This window comes from Chlorocebus sabaeus, chromosome 16 (genome assembly GCF_047675955.1).
Source record: "Chlorocebus sabaeus isolate Y175 chromosome 16, mChlSab1.0.hap1, whole genome shotgun sequence".
NCBI lineage: Eukaryota > Metazoa > Chordata > Mammalia > Primates > Cercopithecidae > Chlorocebus > Chlorocebus sabaeus.
This window is the reverse complement of record NC_132919.1, coordinates 75320314-75344554: the sequence shown is the minus strand read 5'-3', so window position 1 is coordinate 75344554 and position 24241 is coordinate 75320314. Positions and strand designations below refer to the sequence as shown.

Sequence of the window (24241 nt, the reverse complement as noted above, 5' to 3'; positions counted from 1 at the left end):
GTGAGACTTTGTCTCCAAAAAAAAAAAAAAAAAGGCTGGGTGCAGTGGCTCATGCCTGTAATCCCAGCACTCTGGGAGGCCGAGGCAGACAGATCATGAGGTCAGGGGTTCAAGACCAGCCTAGACAACATGGTGAAACCTCGTCTCTACTAAAAGTACAAAAATTAACTGGGCATGGTGGCGCGTGCCTGTAATCCCAGCTACTCAGAAGGTTGAGGCAGGAGAATTGCTTGAACCCAGGAGGTGGAGATTGCAGTGAGCCAAGATTGTGCCACTGCACTCTAGCCTGGGTGACAGAGGGAGATTCCATATCAAAAAAAAAAAAAAAAAAAAAGTAAAGGTATCAATAGATATGACAGGTCTTAGTCTTCATGGATTTATTCTACATCCTTTTCTGCATATTGCCTTAAATGCTTTCTGACTAAGGCAGAGGATTGTGAATAGAATCATCCGAGGAATAGTGTTAAGTGTGCTCATGTCTCTATCTACCCTAAGAAAGTATAGTGGACTCTGTGTTGTGTTTAGAAAAACCTACCTATTCCATGGTTAAGGTTGTGGGGTCATTTCCATCAAGCATCATATTTATTTAAAGACTGTGGACTGTTTTCTTAACTCAAGAATCTCCAAACTGAGATTCATAAGCTAATTTTTGTGTTCAAAGAGTCAAATTGAAATTGTGGTAACACTTTACAGTGTAACCAAAATATCATAACTGGCTGTTATATATATTTGATTAGTAACAAAGGTATGACCTCAATGCAAATTCTTAGACACAGTTTTTTTTTAATAATAGGAGAGAACATGGTGGGGTAGGGTGGGGTAAGGGGTGTGTGATAACTCTTAATACTGAAAGGTTGGGAATTACCTGTGTGGCAATAGGTGACCAGATGAATTAGGTAACAGAATAGACACAGATAATCAACACAAACTTATAGAACATTAAATGTCAGTTGTGGAAGGGAATCCCTTAAGTTCATGGCTGAAAAAAACAGAGCTAGAAAGGTGGAATAACCTGCCCAGCAGTATGGAAGAGTTCCAAATAGAACCCATCCAGATCTGTTGACTCTCCACACTGTGGGTGTTATTTCCCACTCAGCCTCATTACATCACTGCTGTTAGGGCCCAGGTTGCAGTTTATGAGCTCTCCAGTAAATCGATAATGTCATTTTATACAAAATATTGTAATTTATTTTCATATGATCTTATTACTTCAGATCACCTTTGAACTATTTATATCCAAATAGCCTATTTGATTTTATTATTGAAATATACATTTACTATAAAATTTATCATTTTAAAGCATACAAGTCTGCAGTTTTTAGTTTATTCACAAGATTGTGCAACCATCACCTATATCTAATTCCAGAACATTTTTATTGCCCCCAAAAGAAACCTGGAGCCCATCAGCAGTCACTCCCCACTCCTCCCTACTCCCAGCTCCTGTTAATGATGATGTACTTTCTGTCTCTATTTGCTTATTCTGGCTGTTTCATATAAATAGAGTCATACAACTATGCAGCCTGTTATGTCTGGCTTCTTTCACTTAGCATAATGCTTTCGGGGTTTTTCCATCTTGTACCACGTATCAGTACTACATTCCTTTTTTTTTTTTTTCTTTTTCTTTTTGAGATCAAGTCTTGCTCTGTTGCCCAGGCTGGAGTGCAGTGGCAAGATCTCAGTTCACTGCAACCTCTGCCTCCTGAGTTCAAGCAATTCTCCTGCTTCAGCCTCTCAAGTAGTTGGACCACAGGTGCATGCCAGCACTCCCAGCTAATTTTTTGTATTTTTGGTAGAGATGGGGTTTCACCATGTTGCTCACGCTGGTCTCAAACTCCTGAGCTCTAGCAATTTACCTGCCTTGGCGTCCTGTAGTTCTGGGATTACAGGCATAAGTCACCATGCCGGCCATTTCTTCTTTTTGAGACAGGGTATCGCTCTGTCGTCCAGACTGGAGTGTGGTGGAACGATCATGGCTCACTGCAGTCTCAACCTCCCAGGCTCAAGCAATATTCCCACCTTAGCCTCCTGAGTGGCTATGACTACAAATGTGCACTGCCATGCCCAGCTAATTTTTGAAAAACTTTTTGTAGAGACAAGTTCTTGCTATGTTGACCAAGCTGGTTGCAAATTCTTGGGCTCAAGCGATTATCCCACCACAGCCTCCCAAAGTGCTGGGATTACAGGCATGAGCCACCACACCTGACTTCTTCATTCCTTTTTATAGCAGATAATATTCCATTGTATGATTATATATTTTGTTTATCCACTCATCAGTTGATGTATATTTGGATTGTTTTCACCTTTTGGCTATTATAAATAATACTTCTGTGAACATTTGTTTACAGATTTTCATATGAACATATATTTTTGGTTCTCCTGTGTTTATACCTAGAACTGGAATTGCTGAGTCATATGTTAACTCTAATTTTTTAAGGAACTGCCAAACTGTTCTCCAGTGTACCATTTTATATTCCTACCAATAACATATGAGGCTTACAATATCTTCACATCCTCTCCAACACTTGCTGTGTTGCAATTTTTTATTATAGCCATCCTAGTAGGTGTGAAGTGGTATCTCATTGAGATTTTGATTTGCATTTCACTCATGACTAATAATGTTAAGCATCTTTTCCTTTACGCATTGGCCATTTGTATATCTTCTTTTCTTGTTTTTGTTTTTTTTTTTCTTTTTTGTTGAAACAGTGTCTCGCTGTGTTGCCCAGGCTGGAGTGTAGTGGCACAATCTCGGCTCACTGCAGGCTCCACCTCCCGGGCTCATGCCGTTCTCCTTCCTCAGCCTCCCGAGTAGCTGGGACTACAGGCACCTGCCGCCACACCCGGCTAATTTTTAAAAAATTTTTTTTAGTAGAGACAGGGCGTTCACTGTGTTAGCCAGGATGGTCTCGATCTCCTGACCTTGTGATCCACCTGCCTTGGCCTCCCAAAGTGCTGTGATTACAGGCGTGAGCCCCCGCACCTGGTCCTTTTGTGTATCTTCTTTAGAGGAATGTTTTCATATCCTTTCCGTTTTAATTTTTTAAATTATTTTATTTTGGCCAGGCGCAGTGGCTCAAGCCTGTAATCCCAGCACTTTGGGAGGCTGAGGCGGGTGGATCATGAGGTCAGGAGATGGAGACCATCCTGGCTAACACGGTGAAACCCCGTCTCTACTAAAAATACAAAATATTAGCCGGGCGTGGTGACAGGCGCCTGTAGTCCCAGCTGCTCGGGAGGCTGAGGCAGGAGAATGGCGTGAACCCGGGAGGTGGAGCTTGCAGTGAGCCGAGATTGTGCCACTACACTCCAGCCTGGGCACTCAAGTCTGGGCGACAGAGTGAGACTCCGTCTCAAAAAAAAAAAAAAAAAAAAAAAAATTATGTTATGTTATGTTATTTTCAGACAGGGTCTTCTTGCTCTCTTGCCCAGGCCGGAGTGCAGTGGTGCAGTTATAACCCACTATAGCCTTAACCGTCTGGGTTCAAATGATCTCCTGCCTTAGCCTCCCAAAGTGCTAAGACTATAGGCATGAGTCTTGTTAATTCATTTCTGACCATAGATATGCTGGAGAAATTGGGAGAAAAGGGGGTAGGGAGAAGAAGGAAAGATGGTAGAGAAAAATTTAATTTACAAACTTTGTCTAAGTAAATATATGCTACAGGCTGGGTGCAGCGGCTCACACCTGTAATCTCAGCACTTTGGGAGTCCAAGGCAGGAGGATCACTTGAGGCTGGGAGTTTGAGACCAGCCTGGGCAACATAGCAAGACCTCTGTCTTCAAAAAAATTTAAATATATATCACAAGGAAAGGTATAATCTGCTCTGTGATGAGAGTTTTTAGCCTGGGGTTTTGGGATCCCTAGAGAATCCATGGATGGATTTCTGGAAATAGGCAGATCCCTTGAAATTGTTTGTAAAATTGTGTGTGTTCCTTTTGGGAGGGAGAGGATTTATATATTTCAAAAGAATCAGAGAGGAAATATACAGGCTTATGGGAAGGAAAAGGCAGAACGTATGTTAGCAATTTGTCTTTTTCTGTTGGCTATGTTTTGCATACATTATGGTTTGGGTTAAAACTTCCTACCTGGTTTCAAATATTTTTGTTTTAGACTGTTTATTTATACCTGTTGGTTTAACACTAGTTAAGATGTTTTCAAAAATGTTATATTTATTTATTCATTTATTTATTTATTTTGAGGCAGTGTTCCCAGGCTGGAGTGCAATGGTGTGATCTCAGCTCACTGCAACCTCAGCCTCCTGTGTTCAAGCAATTCTCCTGCCTCAGCCTCCCAAGTAGCTGGGATTACAGGTGCCAACCACCACGCCCAGCTGTTTTTGTATTTTCGGTAGAGACAGAGTTTTGCCACGTTGGCCACACTGGTCTTGAACTCCTGACCTCAGGTAATCCACCCACTTTGGCCACCCAAAATGCTGGGATTACAGGTATGAACCACCATGCTTGCCTTTTATTTTATTTTATTTTTTGAGACGAAATCTCACTCTCACCCAGGATGGAGTACAGTGCTGCGATCTCAGCTCACTGCAATCTCCATCTCCCTGGTTAAACCGATTCTCCTGCCTCAGCCTCCCAAATAGCTGGGACTACAGGCATGCATTACCATGCATGGCTAGTTTTTGTACAAAATGTTAATTTTTGAAGTGTCAAAGAGTTTTTGTTAATGAGAAAACAGTAACACTCCTTTGTCTTTTTGTAGGCCAAATGTGTAAAATAAATTCCCAGCATTTTCTGATGTTATCCACAAATCTAAAATGTTTGTGGTTTTTATTTTTATAGGATACTAGAATGTAATAAAGGCATTTCTGAGTTATTTTCATTCTCTAAATGAGTTTTAAATTCAGGTTCACAATGATCTAGTCAATTTGACACCTCTCTTAGTGGATTATAGGTAGCCACAATGTGAACATCTGTACCTATAGTTATACCTGATAGATATACCTCAGCTCTAATTTGGGGTGTTACCTTTAGAAGTTTAAGAAAAGGCACATTCGGCCGGGCACGGTGGCTCACGCCTGTAATCCCAGCACTTTGGGAGGCTGACGTGGGTGAATCACCTGAGATCAGGAGTGAATTAGTATTTGATTTCTTCTTTGACCCTGGGCGTGGTGGTTATTGGTGAAAGTTAAGATTGCTTCAGCTGACTTGTGTGATGACTAATGCACATTAGTTTGTATTATCTTATATGGAAATGTGGAAACTGTTGATGCTTGAAGGTAATTAGGTAGTACCTAGGAAGAATGCATCTCTCCTTTGTCCTCTTTTACTGGTTGCACTTGCACATTATTGAGGAAACACAATGGCAGTCTCGTTTAAATGTGTGTGTAAAAAACTACAGTGAAATTTTATTTTTATGAAAGCTTTGTCTAAAACTGAAGGTGACAAGCATTTCTCAATTTCACTTCTTACAGAGAGTGGATTAGATGGACTGCTTAAAAATTGTTTGACATAGTACATTTTTATTAAATGAGACTGTAGTTCTGGTTTTTGACCATATAAAATATAGGCATCTGAGAACAGCTTGTAATGCTTATCCAAAATAAGGCCCAGTGATATATGACATTTGAGGTTTTTGTTTGTTGTGAAGATGACTGTTACAAGTTGACATTGGTAGCTTTTTGAGTGTATTTCAGGTCAATATTGTGAGCACCTTTGGAAATGAAGGACATTTATAAATATGCATTGATACTGTGATAACAAAACCCTTTTCGATATAAATTTTGTTTCTATAACTTCTACTTTACATACAAAATTCAAAGTTGACAAGTTTATTTAGGTTTTACCCGTTTGAAAGCTTACCATTTTGTTGCAAGAAGATGAACTAAAAATATACTTTAAATTTTGAGTCTTTAGTTTGTTAAAAGTGGTTACTGTGAAACTCAGACTACAGGTGAATCAATTTGAAAATCAGAATGTATCCATATGAATTAACCTAACTTTCTAGACATTCTGAAGGAAGGTATGAGTTTCACTAGCTAAGGATAAAATTTACACCCTCAAACACGGGTCTGGAATTCTGTTATTTGCTTTGTATTGTAAAGGTATTTTGTTGTTCAAAAACCTAAGTACATCTTTTGAGTCTGTTGTTTACCATTAACTCAGTAGGAGACAGTATGGTAAATTTGGACTAGGAGTTAGAAAAGCATAATTCAAACACTTGTCCCATCACTTACCAGCAATGACAATGGGAAAGTTGAGCCTCATCAGTAAAATGGGAGCAGCATTTGTGTTAGTCTGTTTGCACTGCTGTAAAGGAATACCTGAGGCTGGGTAATTTGTAAAGAAAAGTGGTTTACTTGGGCTCGTGGTTCTGCAGGCTGTAGAAGCCTGGCAACGACATCTGCTCGGCTTCTGTTAAGGGCCTCAGAAAGTGTACAATCATGGCAGAATGCAAAGGGGGACACAGGTGTATCACATGGTGAAAGAGCAAGCAAGAGATTGCCAGTGGGGGGAAGTGCCACTGTCTTAACCAGATCTCATGTAAACTCAGAGCAAGAAATAACTCATTCCCTCGAGGACGGCACCAGTCCATTCATGAGGGATCTGCCCCCATGACCCAAACACCTCCCACCAGGCCTCACCTCCAACATCGGGGATTACATTTCAACATGAAATTTGGAGAGGACAAAACATCCAAACCATATCAGCATTCCAAGTCATTGTAGGGTAATCATGCATAAGTAGGTTAAAAAAAAAAAACAAACCCCACATGGTTTCATTCCTGTCATTTTCCTGTGGTGTTGCTTGTGTGCAACATTCTTACCTTCCCCCTTCTCCATCTGACTTCTGCTTGTCCTTCAAGACCAGCCGCAGCTCTCATCTCTGAAACTTCCCGTGGTCTGTTCACCACCTCCCTTCACACACTGCCACTGTATGTTATGTGTATAGGTGAGTGTATTTATTTAGCAAATACTTATAATAGTGCTTACTGTTGCTAAGTATTCTCATAAGCATTTATACCAGTAATCCATGAGGTAGATACTACTACTATCTCCATTGTACATATACAGAAAATTAGACATAAAGAAGTTAAGTAACTTACTCAAGGTCATGACCCACCTATGAGGTTTTAGAGCCAGATTTCTAATGCACGCAGTCTGGTTTCAGAGTTTGTGCTCTTAACAGCTATACTGTGTTTTTACTTTTTAAAAAATTATGGGCTCATGCCTGTAATTCCAACTCTTTGGGAGGCTGAGGCAGGCAGATTACTTGAGGCCAGGAGTTCGAGACCAGCCTGGATAACATGGTGAAACCCTATCTCTACTTAAAAAAAAAAATATATATATATATATATATATATATTTAAAAGTAGACACAAAGTCTCGTTATGTTGCTCACATTAGTCTTGAACTCCCTTGCTTCAAGTGATCCTCCTGCCTCAGCCTCCCAAAGTGCTGAGATTACAGGCATGAGCCACTGTGCCTGATCTGCTATGCTATATTTTCATGTCTGTCTCTCCAGGTACACCTTTGAGCACCTTGATGGTTCCAACTCCTACAATACCTAACACGTAGTAGGCAATTCATAAACATTTAACAAATACATGATAAATATGCCTTATGTAGGCCAGGCACAGTGGCTCACGCTTGTAATCCCAGCACTTTGGGAGGCTGAGGCGGCGGATCATGAGATCAGGAGTTCGAGACCAGCCTGGCCAACACAGTGAAAGCCCGTCTCTACTAAAAGTACAAAAATTCGCTGGGCATGGTGGCAGGGGACTGTAATCCCAGCTACTAGGGAGGCTGAGGCAGGAGAATCACTTTGAGACCCAGGAGGCGGAGGTTGCAGTGAGCTGAGATTGTGCCACTGCACTCTAACCTGGGCAACAGAGCTAGACTCTGTCTCGGCGGGGAGGGGGAATATATATATATATATTCAGCTCCAGGTGCTCTAACCACATCCACAGTTCTTTTCTTACCATACTTCTTTCTTCTTTTTTTTTTTTTTAGAAAAAAAAATGTTGCCCAGGCTGGTCTCCTGGACTCAAGCAATTCTCCCTCAGTACTGAGATTACAGGCATGAGCCACTGCACCTGGCCCATACTTCTTATGTTTGCTACATAACTCTGCTTTATTAGTCCCATACTTCTTCCTTAATTTTGAATACAGATATTTCTGCTATACTGCCATATATGCTTTTCCAAAAAGTCCCCATTCTGCAAAATTGTGCACTAAAGTAAACAGGATTTATGGTGAAAATAGAGTTGAGGCAAACCACTCTAAATCTGTGGAACACCGTAGTCCTTGCACTAACAAAAACAAAAATAAATGTTACAACTCTTTTAGAATTTGTCTAGCAGGTTTTTTGGTCTTCGTGGAAAAAACCCCAAAAATAAAAAAAAATTAAAGAAAATAAAATTAACCATAATAAAAACATATTAAATCTCCACTGGCATATATTTCAGTGTTTACAGACTTAATTCCTTGGGTGGTGGTTTCCTTCTCTGAGATTTTGGACCATGAGGACCTTTGCTTCCAATACAGACCAGTTTCATCAAAATAATTTTTTTTTTTTGTTTTCTTTTGAGACAGGGTCTCACTCTGTCACCCAGGCTGGAGTGCAGTGGCACAATCTTGGCTCACTACAGCCTCTGCCTCCTGGGTTCAAGCAGTTCTCGTGCCTCAGCCTCCCAAGTAGCTGGGACCACAGGTGTGCAGCACCATGCCTGGGTAATTTGTTTGTGTGTGTGTGTGTGTAGAGACAAGATTTCACCATGTTGCCCAGGCTGAAGGCCTCCCTTGTTTTATTGCACTTTGCTAACAAATTGAAGGTTTGTTGTAACCATCCATCAGGCAAGTCTGTCAGTGTCATTTTTCCAACGTGCTCACTTTGTGTCTCTGTGTCTCATTTTTGTAATTCTCCCAATATTTAAAACATTTTCTTTGCTATCTGTTAATGGTGATCTGTGATAAGTGATCTTTGATGTTACTGTTACAATTGTTTTGGGGTGCTATAAACCATACTCATATAAGATGACACACTTCATTGATAAATAGCATATGTGTTCTTACTGTTCCACAGACCAGCTGTTACCCTATCTCTCTCCCTCTCCTCAAGCCTTCCTATTCCCTGAGGCACAACAATATTGAAATTAGGCCAATTAATAACTCTACAGTGGCCTCTCGGTGTTCAAGTGAAAGGAAGAGTCACCCCTCTCTCATTTTAAATCAAAAGCTAGAGATGATGAAGCTTAGGGAGGCATGTCAAAAGCCAAGACAGGCCAAAACGTAGGCCTCTTGTGCCAAACTATCAAGTTGTGAACGCAAAGGAAAACTTTTTGAAGGAAATTTAAAAGTGCTACCCCAATGGGCCAGGCACGGTGGCTCACACCTATAATCCCAGCACTTTGGGAGGCCAAGGTGGGCAGACCACCTGAGGTCAGGAGTTCGGGACCACCCTAGCCAACATGTTAAAACCTAGTGTCTATTAAAAATACAAAAATTAGCCGGGCGTGGTGGTGCGTGCCTGTAATCCCAGCTACTCCGTAGGCTGAGGGAGGAGAAATGCTTGAACCCGGGAGGTGGAGGTTGCAGTGAGCTGAGGTCATACCACTGTACTCCAGCCTGGGTGACAAAAGTGAAACTCCATCTCAAAAAAAAAAAAAAAAAAGAAAAGTGCTATCCGAGTGAACACACAAATGATAAGAAAGTGAACCAGCTGGCTGGGTGTGGTGGCTCTCTCCTGTAATCCCAGCACTTTGGGAGTCCAAGGTGGGCGGATCAACCAAGGTCAGGAGTTCAAGACCAGCCTGGCCAACATAGTGAAACATTGTCTCTACTAAAAATACACAATTAGCCAGATGTGGTGTACACCTGTAATCCCAGCTACTTGGGAGGGTGAGGCAGGAGAATCGCTTGAACCCAGGAGGCGGAGGTTGCAGTAAGCTAAGATCACGCCACTGCACTCCCAGCCTGGGTGACAGGTGAGACTGCGTCTCAAAAAAAAAAAAAAAGTGAAACAGCCCTATTGCTGAGATGGAGAAGGTTTTAGTGGTTTGCATAGATCAAGCCAAACACAACATTCCTTTAAGCCAAAGCTAGAACAAGGTCCTAACTGTTCAATTCTTTGAAGGCTGAGAAGTGAGGAAGCTACAGAAGAAAAGATGGAAGCCAGCAGAGAGGTTGGTTCATGAGGTTTGAGGAAATAAGCTATCTCCATAATGTAAAAGTGCAAGGTGAAGCAGCATGTGCTGATGTAGAAGCTCCAGCAAGTTATCCACATCTAAGATTTTCTGGTGTAGACAAAATAGCCTTATATTGAAAGAAGATGCCATCTAGGACTGTCATAGATAGAAGTGAATGCCTGGCTTCAAAAGATAGGCTGACTCTCTTGTTAGGGGTTAATGCAGCTGGTGACTTGAAGGTGAAGCCACTTTACTATTCTAAAAATCCAGAGAGCCTTATGAGTGATGCTATATCTACTCAGCCTGTGTGTTAGAAATGAAACAATAAAGCCTGAATAACAGCACACCTGTTTACAGCATGGTTTACTGAATATTTTAAGCCCACTGTTGAGATCTACTGCTCAGAAAAAAAGATTCCCTTCAAAATATTATGGCTCATTGACAGTGCACCTAGTTACCCAAGAGCTCTGATGGAGATGTACAAGGAGATGAATGTTGAATGTTGTTTTCATGCATGATAATTTAACATTCATTCTGTAGCCCATGGATCAATGAGTAATTTTTACCTCCTAGCTTTATTTATAAAATTGATTTTGTACTATAGCTGCCATAGATAGCGATTCCTCTGATGGGTCTGGGCAAAGTAATTTGAAAACCTTCTAGAAAGAATTCACCACTCTAGATACCATTAAGAACATTTGTGATTCATGGAAAGAGGTCAAAATATCAACACATACAGGAGTTTAGAGGAGTCGATTCCAAGCCTCATGGACAACTTTGAGGGTTTCAACGCTTCAGTGGAGGAAGTCACTGCAGATGTGGTGGAAATAGCAAGAGAACTAGAATTAGAAGTGGAGTCTGAAGTGTGACTGAATTGCTGCCATCTTTTGATAAAACTTGAACAGATGGAATCTACTTCTTGAGATGGAATCTACTCCTGGTGAAGATGTCGTGAACATTATTGGAATGACAAAGGATTTAGAATATTCCATAAACTTAGTTGTCGAAGCAGTGGCTGGGTTTGAGAGGATCGACTCCAATTTTGAAAGAAGTTCTACTGTGGGCAAAGTGTTATCAAACAGCATCATATCCTACAGAGAAATCTTCTGTGAAACGAAGAATAAGTCAATGCAGCAAATTTCATTGTTGTCTTATTTTAAGAAATTGCCACAGCCATTCCAGCCTTCAGCAACCACCACCCTGATCTTGCAGCAGCCATCAACATTGAAGCAAGACCCTCCATTGACAAAATGATTGATCCACTGAAGGATCAGATAATCGTTAACAATTTTTAACAATACATTATTATTTTATTCTTTTTTTTTTTTTTTTTTTTGAGACAGAGTGTCGCTCTGTCGCACAGGCTGGAGTACAGTGGCGCAATCTTGGCTCACTGCAAGCTCCGCCTCCCGGCTTCACATCATTCTCCTGCCTCAGCCTCCTGAGTAGCTGGGACTACAGGCGTCTGCCACCATGCCCAGCTAATTTTTTGTATTTTTAGTAGAGACCGGGTTTCACCATGTTAGCCAGGGTGATCTCGATCTCCTGACCTCGTGATCCGCCCACCTCAGCCTCCCAAAGTGCTGGGATTACAGACGTGAGTCACTGCACCTGGCCACAATAAATTATTTTTAAATTAAAGCATGTACATTGTTTTTTAAGGTACAAAGCTATTGCACACTTAATAGACTACAGTGTAATGTAAACATAACTTATATGCACAAGGAAACCAAAAAATTTGTGTGACTTGCTTTATTGAGGTATTTGCTTTATTGCGGCAGTCTGGAGCTGAACCGGCAATATCTCTGAGGTGTGACTGTTCTCTCAGCTTCATCAGGTATAAAGTGGAAAGAGTTTTATTCATGAAGTCACTGAATGAACCATTGCTTGCATTAAAGGAAGATACAGAAGTAGAGTGTTGAGCTTTTTTCTTGAGGTCTTCATGTATTGCTAAGGCTTGCTTTCTCTGTAATTTTGAGAAAGCTTGCTCTGATCACTTCAGACATTTAACTTGGGAAAATCTTGTATAAACTAACATTGCTTCTGAGTTATTCTGCTATCATTTCCCTATTTACTAATAGCATTTGAATTAATTCACATTAGAGAAATACGCTTTGTGGCAGAACTCATCTTTAGTCTCTTTTAAAAAGCTATTTTATTGAGTACCATCTTAATCAGTGATTGTGAAAGCCAAATATTTGATTTGATCTTTGCCTCAAGACTGAATTCTATACAGGCTTTGTAGCTCAAAGATTTCAGTTTTACATTAAGCACTTGCCTCTTCTTACTCTGCAAATCCCTGACTTTCTGGATTTATTTTATTCTTGATTATAAATTGATCATTATTTTCTGAATTCATCCTTTTCATGTGATAATTTGTTAAATACAGCTAACAGTGTTACAATACAAGGCACTTGTAATAGTCCATTTTCCCACTGGAGCTGTTAGCTCTTGTGGTATGTTATCTACCTTCTGGGATAGCTGATAGTTTCAGTGATCATTTCACCACTGTATAATATAAGTTGCTGATCTTTTAGCCTCCAATAACGTTCCTTGCCTCCTTCTACCCAGCTCCTAAGGCTTTGTCATATATTTTAGGCTTTTTGGTAAGGCAGCACCCCACTTCTGGTGTCTACTCGTAGCAGCTTGGATAAGCCAAATTATGCTGTGGTAATAAACAATGCAAGATCTCAGTGGCTTTAAAAACACACCGTGTGGCTGGGCACGGTGGCTCACGCCTGTAATTCTAGCACTTTGGGAGGTCGAGGCGGGTGAATCACCTGTGGTCAGGGGTTCAAGACCAGCCTGACCAACATGGTGAAACCCTGTCTCTACTAAAAATACAAAAAAGCTGGGCGTAGTGGTGGGTGCCTGTAGTCCCAGCTATTCAGGAGTCTGAGACAGGAGAATTGCTTGAACCCGGGAGGCAGAGGTTGCAGTGAGCCGAGCCTGGGTGACAGAGTGAGACTCTCTCTCAAAACAAAACAAAACAAAACAAAAACACCAAGAAAATACACTACGTCTATCCAGTAGGTCGTCTTAGTTGTTAGGAGACCAGAGGGAGAACAACCATCACCTGAAAGATTGCTAGCCACTGTGCCAGAAGGAAAAGAGATCTGAAGGATTTCATATTGGTTAGTAAATGCCCTGCCTCTCCCTGTCACTTCTCATAATATGCTAACCAGAAGTAGTCACAGGACCCCATCCAACTACAGGGAATAGGAGTTGTGGGCGTGATTTAAAAAGTGTAGCCTAGGCTGGGTGCAGTGGCTCACACCTGTAATCCCAGCACTTTGGGAGGCTGAGCCAGGAGAATTGCTTGAACCCGGGAGGTGGAGTTTGCAGTGAGCTGAGATTGTGCCACTGCACTCTAGCCTGGGTGACAGAGCAAGACTCTGTCTCAAAAAAAAAAAAAAAAAAAAAAAAATGAGCTGGCAATGGTGGTGTGTATAGCCCCAGCTACTCCAGAGGCTGAGACAGGAGAATTGCTTGAACCCAGGAGGCGTAGTTGCAGTAAGCCGAGATTGCACCATGCACTCCAGCTTGGGCGACAGAGCAAGACTCCGTCTCCAAAAAAAAAAAAAAAGATGTAGCCTACCATGTGCCCGGAAAGCCGAGAGTCAGAAATATTTGGAAAATGAATTAATAGCAGGCCGGGCGCGGTGGCTCAAGCCTGTAATCCCAGCACTTTGGGAGGCCGAGACGGGCGGATCACGAGGTCAGGAGATCGAGACCATCCTGGCTAACACAGTGAAACCCCGTCTCTACTAAAAACACAAAAAACTAGCCGGGCGAGGTGGCGGGCGCCTGTAGTCCCCGCTACTCGGGAGGCTGAGGCAGGAGAATGGCGTAAACCCGGGAGGCGGAGCTTGCAGTGAGCTGAGATCCGGCCACTGCACTCCAGCCCGGGCGACAGAGCAAGACTCCGTCTCAAAAAAAAAAAAAGAAAAGAAAGAAAATGAATTAATAATTACTCTTTATTCTTTTTCTTTGTCTTTCTGGTTTTTGTTTAACTTCTAGCTTTTGCTAGCTAATTGAATTTTAAATCACTCCTCCCTTACTTAATTTGAGATAATTAATATGAGTTTGTTTAAATGATACTCATAGTAGTTCACATTTCCATGGGTGAGAAGTTTTGGCACATGTAGAATAAGGTTGCTAGGATTTTCCTACTTAAAATATGAGGCATGAAACTGGTACAAAAAGATAAGCAGTTAAAAGAATAGTTGAGTTTAAATTATTTCAAGGTGTCATTTGTCATAGTAGAAATAGACCATGAGCTTTGGAGTCAGGCAGGCCTGTAGTCAAATACTACGTCTGTCATTTGATAGACTTGTGATCTTAGACAAATTATGTTGCCTCTCTGAGCCACAATTTTACCATTTATAAGTACAAGAAAGTATGAATATATCTATTCAGATGTCAGGTAAAACATGGTAGCACTTATTACCACAAATTCCTGAAAATCCATTAAAGCAAAAGTAAAATAATTTTTTTTAAAAAAGAAATTCACAAGGAAAAAGAAAATGGAAGAGAAGACAAAGGACTAGTGTAGGAGTGATAGAAATAATTGTGAACTACTTATAGTCATAATATTAGTCATAAATACTGATTTTTTTCAAAGTTGTGATATAACTATATTGGGAGCATGAGGGAAGAGTTGGGAACAATAAGGTAAAAAAACTAGAGAGCCAGGCATGGTGGCTCACGCCTGTAATCCCAGCACTTTGGGAGGCTGAGGTGGGCGGATCACGAGGTCAGGAGATCAAGGCCATCCTGGCTAACACGTGAAACCCCATGTCTACTAAAAATACAAAAAATTAGCTGGGGGTGGTGGCGGGCGCCTATAGTTCCAGCTACTCGGGAGGCTGAGGCAGGAGAATGGCGTGAACCTGGGAGGCAGAGCTTGCAGTGAGCCGAGATCACGCCACTGCACTCTAGCCTGGGTGACTGAGCGAGACTCTGTCTCAAAAACAAACAAACAAAAAAGAAAACTAGAGAGAGACAAGGTAATATCTGAAATTGAAATAAAAAGTGTCCAGAAACAGAAATATAATCAAATTATGTAGAAATATGGGATTAAATGGAGAGAGGGGCAGCTAAAACAGCCTTATTGCCTCCAGGGAATGGGACTGAGATAAATTGGAGTACGGCCAATACATTTGAATTGTGAAACTATGAATTTTTAAAATGATTATTTTGATAAAAATTGAATTTAAAAACCAGTCCCACCAGCCTGGGTAACATAGGGAGACCCCATCTCTAAAAATTTTTTTTTTAATTAGCTGGGTGTGGTGGCACATGCCTGTGGTCCTAGCTGTTTAGGAGGCTGAGGTGGGAGGATCACTTGAGCCCAGAAGGTTGAGGCTGCAGTGAGCCATGATTGCACCACTGGACTCCAGCCTGGGAGACGGAGTGAGACCCTGTCTTCCCCCCCGCCCCTCCAGATGGAATCTAGCTCTATTGCCAGGCTGGAGTGCAGTGGCATGATCTCAGCTCACCACAATCTCCACCTCCCAGGTTCAAGCGATTCTCCTGCCTCAACCTCCTGAGTAGCTGGGATTACAGGCACGCGCTGCTATGCTCAGCTGATTTTTGGATTTTCAGTGGAAACGGGGTTTCACCATGTTGACCAGGATGGTCTTGATCTGACCTCATGATCCGACTACCTTGGCCTCCCAAAATGCCAGGATTACAGGCATGAGCCACAGCACCTGGCCCAAGACCCGGTCTTAAAAAAGAAATCAACCCCACAGTTTTGTGGTAGATATTAAATAATGAACAGTAAAAACTATTATAGTGCCTATGTCCATAGCAGGCATTTAATAAATACTAATTACCAGCCGGGCGCGGTGGCTCACGCCTATAATCCCAGCACTTTGGGAGGCCGAGGCGGGCGGATCACAAGGTCAGGAGATCGAGACCACGGTGAAACCCCGTCTCTACTAAAAATACAAAAAATTAGCCGGGCGCGGTGTCGAGCGCCTGTAGTCCCAGCTACTCAGGAGGCTGAGGCAGGAGAATGGCGTGAACCCGGGAGGTGGAGCTTGCAGTGAGCCGAGATCGCGCCACTGCACTCCAGCCTGGGCAACAGAGCGAGACTCTGTCTCAAAAAAAAAAAAATACTAATTTCCTTCCTTTTGTCAATTGTTGTTTACAGTAATATTCATACGACTCAGAGGATAGGTGGGTTGGCTAAATAGCAATGTGAGTATGTCACTAAGCAAATTATATGCCCTTCTAAGCTTTTTAAAAATTAATATTGGATGGTTTTATTTTTCTTGGAACCATATCAACTTGATGGGTATGGTTTCTTAGAATTTAGACTCCTGTGCAACTGACACATAAAAAAATCACCCACTTACTGAGTGGGTGTAGTGAGCTATGCACAGAACAAATGTTAAAATATTTGACAACTTTGAAATTACTCCAATAAACCTGAAAACAATTATATTTATACCTAGATTATAAAGTATTTAAGGCCAAGGACATTTTTCTTCTCTTCTATAGTTATGTCAATTAGCTATTATTTCCAGGGACCACAGTGCCTACCCCACTACCACCTTTGTTCTGCGAGCTCTCACTGTGGTGGACATGTGATTGATGTTGAAAGAAAATCAGCCAATATAAAGCTGTTGTGTGTTTCATGTCCAACACATTGTAAACTAGACTGTAAAGGTCTTGTGGATAGAGACCATACGTTTTGCCATATCAGCATATTCTGTAGTATCTAGGAAAATGAATGCTGTGCAATATTATTTTATTCATCAAATATATACTGTATGCTAGATACTGTGCTAAGCTCTGAGGATATCTCAGTGAACTGGACAGATGTGGCTTTTGCTGTTGTAAAATTTATAGTCTAACAGAAAATGTTTCTGAATTCCTGTAATCAAAATAATGGCCCATACTGAAACATTTAAGCAGTTAAAAGCATTGTGTATGTAAAGAGTTTAATAATTTTGGCCGGGTGTGGTGGCTCATGCTTGTAATCCCAGCACTTTGGGAGCCCGAGGTGGGTGGATCACGAGGTCAGGAGTTCAAGACCAGCCTGGCCAAGATGGTGAAACCCCGTCTGTACTAAAAATACAAAAATTAGCCCAGCGTGGTGGCAGCTGCCTGTAATCCCAGCTACTCAGGAGGCTAAGGCAGGGAAATCGCTTGAACCTGGGCAGCAGAGGTTGCAGTAAGCCAAGACTGCACTACTGCACTACTGCACTCTAGCCTGGGTGACAGAGTGAGACTCCATCTCTAAATAATAATAATATTTAATAATTATTATTATTTAAGCTATGTTTCTTGTGATTTAAATTCATGCTATAAAAAGGAAATAGTGGTATTATCTGATGTTTTTTCCTCTTTGCTTTTCTTTGTAGATAAGATGCTCCCAAGTCCCTTGCAGCTCTCTTCAGAAGAAACATCACTAGTGCTCTGCTCTTGCCGTAATACCAAACCTTTTTGACTCATGCTTTGGTGCTGCAACACTGGAAGAATTGCACACAATTTCCAGGAATATCTTTTTTTCATTTGAGTGATTCTTTGTGGATGAAAAAAGATTTGAGTCTTAATAATGACCTTGTTTTAAAGCTATTTTCTTTATAGTCTGAACTGCTTAATAAATTGGGCCACTTACCAATGAGCCAAACAGCCAGTTCTTGTCAGGAACTGGTTGAAAACTGTGCTGTGCATGTAGCAGGAATGGCACAAGAAGATAGCCGTCGTGGTCAAGTGCCATCTTCCTTTTATCATGGTGCCAACCAAGAACTTGACCTGTCCACCAAAGTGTACAAAAGGGAGTCAGGAAGTCCTTATTCTGTGTTAGTGGACACCAAGATGAGCAAGCCACATCTCCATGAAACAGAAGAACAGCCGTATTTCAGGGAGACAAGAGCAGTGTCTGACGTGCATGCTGTTAAGGAAGACCGGGAGAATTCTGACGACACAGAAGAGGAAGAGGAAGAAGTCTCTTACAAAAGGGAGCAGATCATAGTGGAGGTAAACCTTAATAATCAAACATTAAATGTGTCTAAAGGGGAAAAGGGTGTCTCTTCTCAGTCCAAAGAGACTCCTGTTCTTAAGACAAGCAGTGAGGAGGAAGAGGAAGAGAGTGAGGAAGAGGCCACAGATGACAGCAATGACTATGGAGAGAATGAAAAGCAGAAGAAAAAGGAGAAGATAGTAGAGAAAGTCAGCGTTACACAAAGGAGAACCAGGAGAGCTGCCTCTGTTGCCGCAGCTGCCACTTCCCCTACTCCCAGAACTACAAGAGGTCGTAGGAAGAGTGTAGAGCCACCTAAGCGTAAGAAGCGGGCCACAAAGGAGCCCAAAGCACCAGTCCAGAAAGCTAAGTGTGAAGAGAAAGAGACTCTGACCTGTGAGAAGTGCCCCAGGGTATTTAACACTCGCTGGTACCTGGAGAAGCACATGAACGTTACTCATAGGCGCATGCAGATTTGTGATAAATGTGGCAAGAAGTTTGTCCTGGAAAGTGAGCTGTCCCTTCACCAGCAAACAGACTGTGAAAAAAACATTCAGGTAGGTTTCATCACCGAGAGGGCAAACTTTTCAGGATAAAACCTGGCTGTTCAGATTCATCTGGTATCCGCCCAAGAGAATAAATACAGTAGAGGCTGAAGGGACAGATTTCACCAATTTATCATTTGAAAAGCTCCTGCTTTGGTCTTTTCTAAACCAAGGCTTTTATTTCGAAAGCATTAAATTTGACGCTGGACTAGTGGGAACCCAGGCACACTGGAAGGGGGATCTGTTATAGTTGATTGACCAGGAGGTTAAAATCAACACCAACTTTGCACTGAGATTCACTGTTGTAGGACATGTAATAGAATTCATTCTGGCATCTTCTCTGTGGAGGTAGGAGTTACTGATTAAAGGTTAGGAGTAGAGAAAGGTCCCTTTCTGGGTTTATAATGATGCCAGATTCTAGTACAGCTGATGGGGACAAAAACCATCATGACTCAGACCGGTGGAAATGGAAGATCTTCAGCAGTGAGTTTGCTTTTACCATTGGAGAGATGACAACACTAAATTTGCCAAGAGGCTGAGCCCATGGGAATATGCAAACTTTAAGCAGAGGCTGAGCTGGTTGAAAATGTTGCCCACCTGGCACTAGGTTTACATAATGCCACTGTACAGTATTGTTAAGGTAACAAAATAATGGTATTCAAACCAGGTTGGTGTCGTGAAAGGACTATATTGTGATAGGTTAAAGAGGTATGCTAATTATATTATGTCAAATGGATTGCAGTTATATTGGTTTGCACATGTGAATGCATATTAATGAATATAAGAGGTAAGTCTATTCATGTCTCCATAAGATATGTAACAGAAATATTTTGTACCATATTTAAGCTAAACTTATAAAGGATAAATTGTGTTGGTTTGTTTTGTTTTTTTGGTGTGCTTCTAATATTGGTAGTTACTTTTTAAGTTTCACTTTTCTTTCATTGCTTTTAATCAACAACTGAGATCATTGCTCTACTTTAAAGAGTTTTAAAAAATGGAAATTGCATTTGCTAAAAATTCACCACTTTTGATTCATCAGTTGTGACTTGATCTCCGACATGCTGGGTAAATAAAAGAAGACCGAGTCATGGAGCCCATATCCTCCGGTAACTGCCAGTGCCCTGGCTTGGATAGGAGTTGTCTGCAACACTTCAGGCCAAAGGGAGTGTGGTGCACTGCTGCGCGCTAGGGAGTGTGGTGCACTGCTGCGCGCTAGGGAGTGTGGTGCCCTGCTGTACACTAGGGAGTATGGTGCCCTGCTGCGTGCTAGGGAGTGTGGCGCACTGCTGCACTCTAGGGGTCAAACTTGGATTCTGTAATGATCTGTTACTGAAAGTGTTCTTGATCTTTATATATAGGTTTTGTGGGGTATTTTTTTTTTTTTAAACTTAAATCTGTTTAGGTTACAGAAAAGAAAACATTTAATAAATACTTTTTGTATGTGACTTTCCTCACAATTCTTCATCATACTACTATTAAATTTGTGTTTTAAGTTTTGTGGATTCTGCTAAATGAACTTCATTCAGATTCCTACAGAACACTGTACTTTGTTCTTATGTATAGATCCTAATAATCCTGATGACCTGGTAACAAGTAAAAACTAAAACCCCAGGCTGGGCATGGTGGCTCACACCTGTAATCCTAGCACTTTGGGAGGCCAAGACGGGTGGATCACCTGAGGTCAGGAGTTCGAGACCAGCCTTACCAACATGGAGAAACCCCGTCTCTATTAAAAATACAAAATTAGCCAGGCATGGTGGTACATGCCTGTAATCCCAGCTACTCGGGAGGCTGAGGCAGGAGAATCGCTTGAACCTGGGAGGCAGAGGTTACAGTGAGCCGAGATCGTGCCACTGCATTCCATCCTGGGTGACAGAGCGAGACTGTGTCTCAAAAAAAAAAAAAAAAAGAAACTAAAACCCTGCCCTAAGGCTGGGTGCAGTGGCTCACGCCTGTAGTCTCAGCACTTTGGGAGGGTTGCCTGAGCCCAGGAGATTGATCCTGCAGTAAGCCATGATAGCACCCCTACATTCCAGCCTGAGCAGCAGAGTGAGACTGTCTAAACAACAACAACAAAAAACCTACCCTACAAAATGTCTGATAGTAGTAGTCTGTCCTTTTCTAGAGCATTTTCCAACCAGAGGTTTATATTTTAACTCTTAGAGTTCTTGTTTCCTGAAGTGACAATGATGTTTAGAGAGATCTTTATTTACAGTGAATTATTTACATGTTCCCATAAGTGTCCAAAAGCCTAATGATTACCAAGAGCTTTCTAGTATTGTTTTGCTTTAACTAGAAATACTCTGATACACATGATGCCTAATATTACAGGCTATTAATGATTCATGATACAAGGAGCTAGGCAGTATGGCATGTGTTTTCTACAGATTCTTGCAAGAGAGCTCTGGAACTGGTCTGTAAGGGAAAAGGGATAGACTTTAGTTAATTAAAGTTTAGACCAAAAAAAACTTTTTAAAAATTTTTTAAGAGTGAGGCTGGGTGCAATAGCTCACACCTGTAATCTCAGCACTTTGGGAGGCCGAGGCAGACAGATCACGAGGTCAGGAGTTTGAGACCAGCCTGGCCAACATTGTGAAACCTCGTCTCTACTAAAAATACAAAAATTAGCCAGGCATGGTGGCCCTGGCTACTCGGGAGGCTGAGGCAAGAGAATCGCTTGAACCTGGGAGGTGGAGGTTGTGGTGAGCCGAGATCACGCCACTGCACTCCAACCTGGGTGACAGAGTAAGACTCCATCTCAAAATAATAATAATAATTTAAAAAGAGAGAGAGAGAGTGATACTAAGAGTTTAGAGGGTATATTCTGCCAGAGGGAAGTGTTTGAAATTGTAAATTAGATTTGGGGAAATATAATAACGTTTCAATTATTCATGTTAATAAATGCTGCAAATGCATTTTTTTTTTTTTTCTGAGACAGTCTCGCTCTGTTGCCCCGGCTGGAATACAGTGGCGTGATCTTGGCTCACCACAATCTCCGCCTCCCAGGTTCAAGCAATTCTCCTGCCTCAGCCTCCCAAGTAGCTGGGATTACAGGCATGTGCCACCATGCCTGGCTAATTTTGTATTTTTAGTAGAGATGGGGTTTCTCCATGTTGGCCAGGCTGGTCTCAAACTCCTGACCTCAGGTGATCCCCCCGCCTTGATCTCCCAAAGTGCTGGGATTACAGGCGTGAGCCACTGCGCCTGGCTCCAAATGCATTTTCTAAGGCGTAAGAACATTTTTATATTTCTACATACCTATAATACCTATACCACTAATAATGTATTTTGTTTCATCTTGTCTTTATTATACTAATTTAAAATTAGTATATATTCTCTGGTAAACCCTTACTAACTGATGTGGAGGAGGCAGCCACATTTGCTTAATACATATATTTTTAAAACTTGAATCTCTTGCAGCTTCTGTTTAAAAATAAAAAAGCTTGGCTGGACATGGTGACTCATGCCTATAATCCCAGTACTTTGGGAGGCCAAGGCAGATGGATCACGAGGTCAGAAGATCGAGATCACCTGGCAACATGGTGAAACCCCGTCTCTACTAAAAATACAAAAAAATCAGCTGGGCGTGGTGGTTCCCACCTATAATCCTGGCTACTTGGGAGGCTGAGGCAGGAGAATCACTTGAACATTGCTTGATGTTAGTGGAACTTTCCACTTTTTGTCTTAGTTTTTGCCATTGTTTTCATACTCCCAAAGAGTGTCTAAAAGATGCATCTTAGAAAAAGAGAACATACAGATGTTGGTTTTGGAATCTGGGCTCTGTGGAAGAATAGCATTTATCTGGATTCTGGCCTTGTGCCATGAACCTGAAGCACATCCGTTTCATCTGCCAGTAGGCTGGTATGGCATTCTGTAAGCCCCTATAAATATTATTTCTATTTATCCTGCTCAGTGTGTTTCCTGTAACAAATCGTTCAAGAAACTCTGGTCCCTTCATGAGCATATCAAGATCGTCCATGGATATGCAGAAAAGAAATTTTCCTGTGAAATTTGTGAGAAGAAATTCTATACCATGGCTCATGTGCGGAAACACATGGTTGGTAAGTTTTTCTGCTTTTCTCTCATACCTATAATCTTCCCTTGCTCTTCTGTGTACTTTATGCCTTGGGTTGGGCAGAATATGAGGAATTGCCCTAATCAGTTTTGACCTGTTGAAACTGAATGCAATATGTCTTCAGTAAGTATCACCAAATTGGATGGTATAGTCTTCCACACCCAGATTTCTTTTCAACATTATTTTTCTCTTCAGATATTACTGTTATAGCCTCACAAAGGCCTGGTGTGGTGGCTCGCGCCTGTAATCCCAGCACTTTGGGAGGCTGAGGCAGGCAAATCACATGAAGTCAGGAGTTTGAAACCAGTCTAGCCAACATGGTGAAACCCTGTCTCTATTAAAAATACAAAAATTAGCTGGGTGTGGTGGCGCATGCCTGTAATCCCAGCTACTCGGGAGGCTGAGGCAGGATAATCACTTGAATCCGGGGGGCGGAGGTTGCAGCAAGCCAAGATCGCACCACTGCACTCCGGCCTGTGCGACAGAGCAAGACTCCATCTGAGAAAAAAAAAAAAAAGGCTCAGAAATCAGTGTAGAAAATTAGGAGGGCATATTTGTTTTACAGTAGGATACATTTTTAGTTTGAGCTTTTTGGTGGATTTGTTTTGACACTAAGTACATTCTGTGTTGCAGCACACACAAAAGACATGCCATTTACATGTGAAACCTGTGGAAAATCATTCAAACGCAGTATGTCACTCAAGGTGCACTCCTTGCAGCATTCTGGAGAGAAGCCCTTCAGATGCGAGGTAAGGAATGTGCTACCTACAGGCCCAGGCCTAGGGGTTAGTGTTTGCATAGATGGCGGACCAGTGAGAGAGAGGTATGCTGGAGCAGGAGGCACAAAGCTGCCTTCCACAGAACCTTCAGACATGTGTTCTGAGCTCGGTGTGTGCTGTCACTGCCTGAGCTTGGTGTGTGCTGTCACTGCAAGGTAGAAAAATGTCACTTTTAACACACTGTTAACTCTTAGATTAGGTTAACTTAGAAGTAACACACAATGACTTATTTTTCTTTTCTCAGTGATTCTGAGAAGTCGAGTATACTTCAGTGGTAATTTTGTGAGAAAATTTCCCTTTTATTAGTAACTCACCTGCAGAAATATAGCAAAGCCAAATAGCTGACACAAGCAGGTTCTATTTTGAGTATGAAAAATAAGCCTAATATCAGAGACTATGTTAGGGTGGGCTCAGGTAAAGCTACTATGCTTGGCATTCAAAAATCTCCAACTGTGTCCAATGCAGAACTGTGACGAAAGGTTTCAGTACAAGTACCAGCTACGCTCCCACATGAGCATTCATATTGGGCACAAACAGTTCATGTGCCAGTGGTGTGGCAAGGATTTCAACATGAAGCAGTACTTCGACGAACACATGAAAACACACACTGGTAAGAATTTCTTGGGAAAGATACAGATAATGTCTCAAGCACTTGTTGATCATCTGTGGGTCTGTTTTTTAAAAAATCAAAACCACAAATTTGCATATGAAGCAAAAATCTCACTTTAA

At 41.6% G+C, this 24241-nt stretch overlaps 1 protein-coding gene and 1 non-coding gene across 2 annotated transcripts in view; both read left to right on the top strand.

The window, feature by feature from the left end:
- Positions 1–24241, top strand: part of ZNF652 (zinc finger protein 652) — a 71392-nt gene that overhangs the window by 26318 nt on the left and 20833 nt on the right. The window contains exons 2-5 of the mRNA XM_008013059.3: positions 17512–18670; positions 22572–22719; positions 23367–23482; positions 23978–24122. Of these exons, the coding sequence (XP_008011250.1) occupies positions 17771–18670; positions 22572–22719; positions 23367–23482; positions 23978–24122 (1309 nt within the window). The 5' untranslated portion in view covers positions 17512–17770. The remainder of the gene's footprint in view (positions 1–17511; positions 18671–22571; positions 22720–23366; positions 23483–23977; positions 24123–24241) is intronic.
- On the top strand, positions 8278–8340 carry LOC119622208 (U7 small nuclear RNA). Its single transcript, XR_005238879.1, has one exon. It is a non-coding gene; the product is annotated as a U7 small nuclear RNA (small nuclear RNA).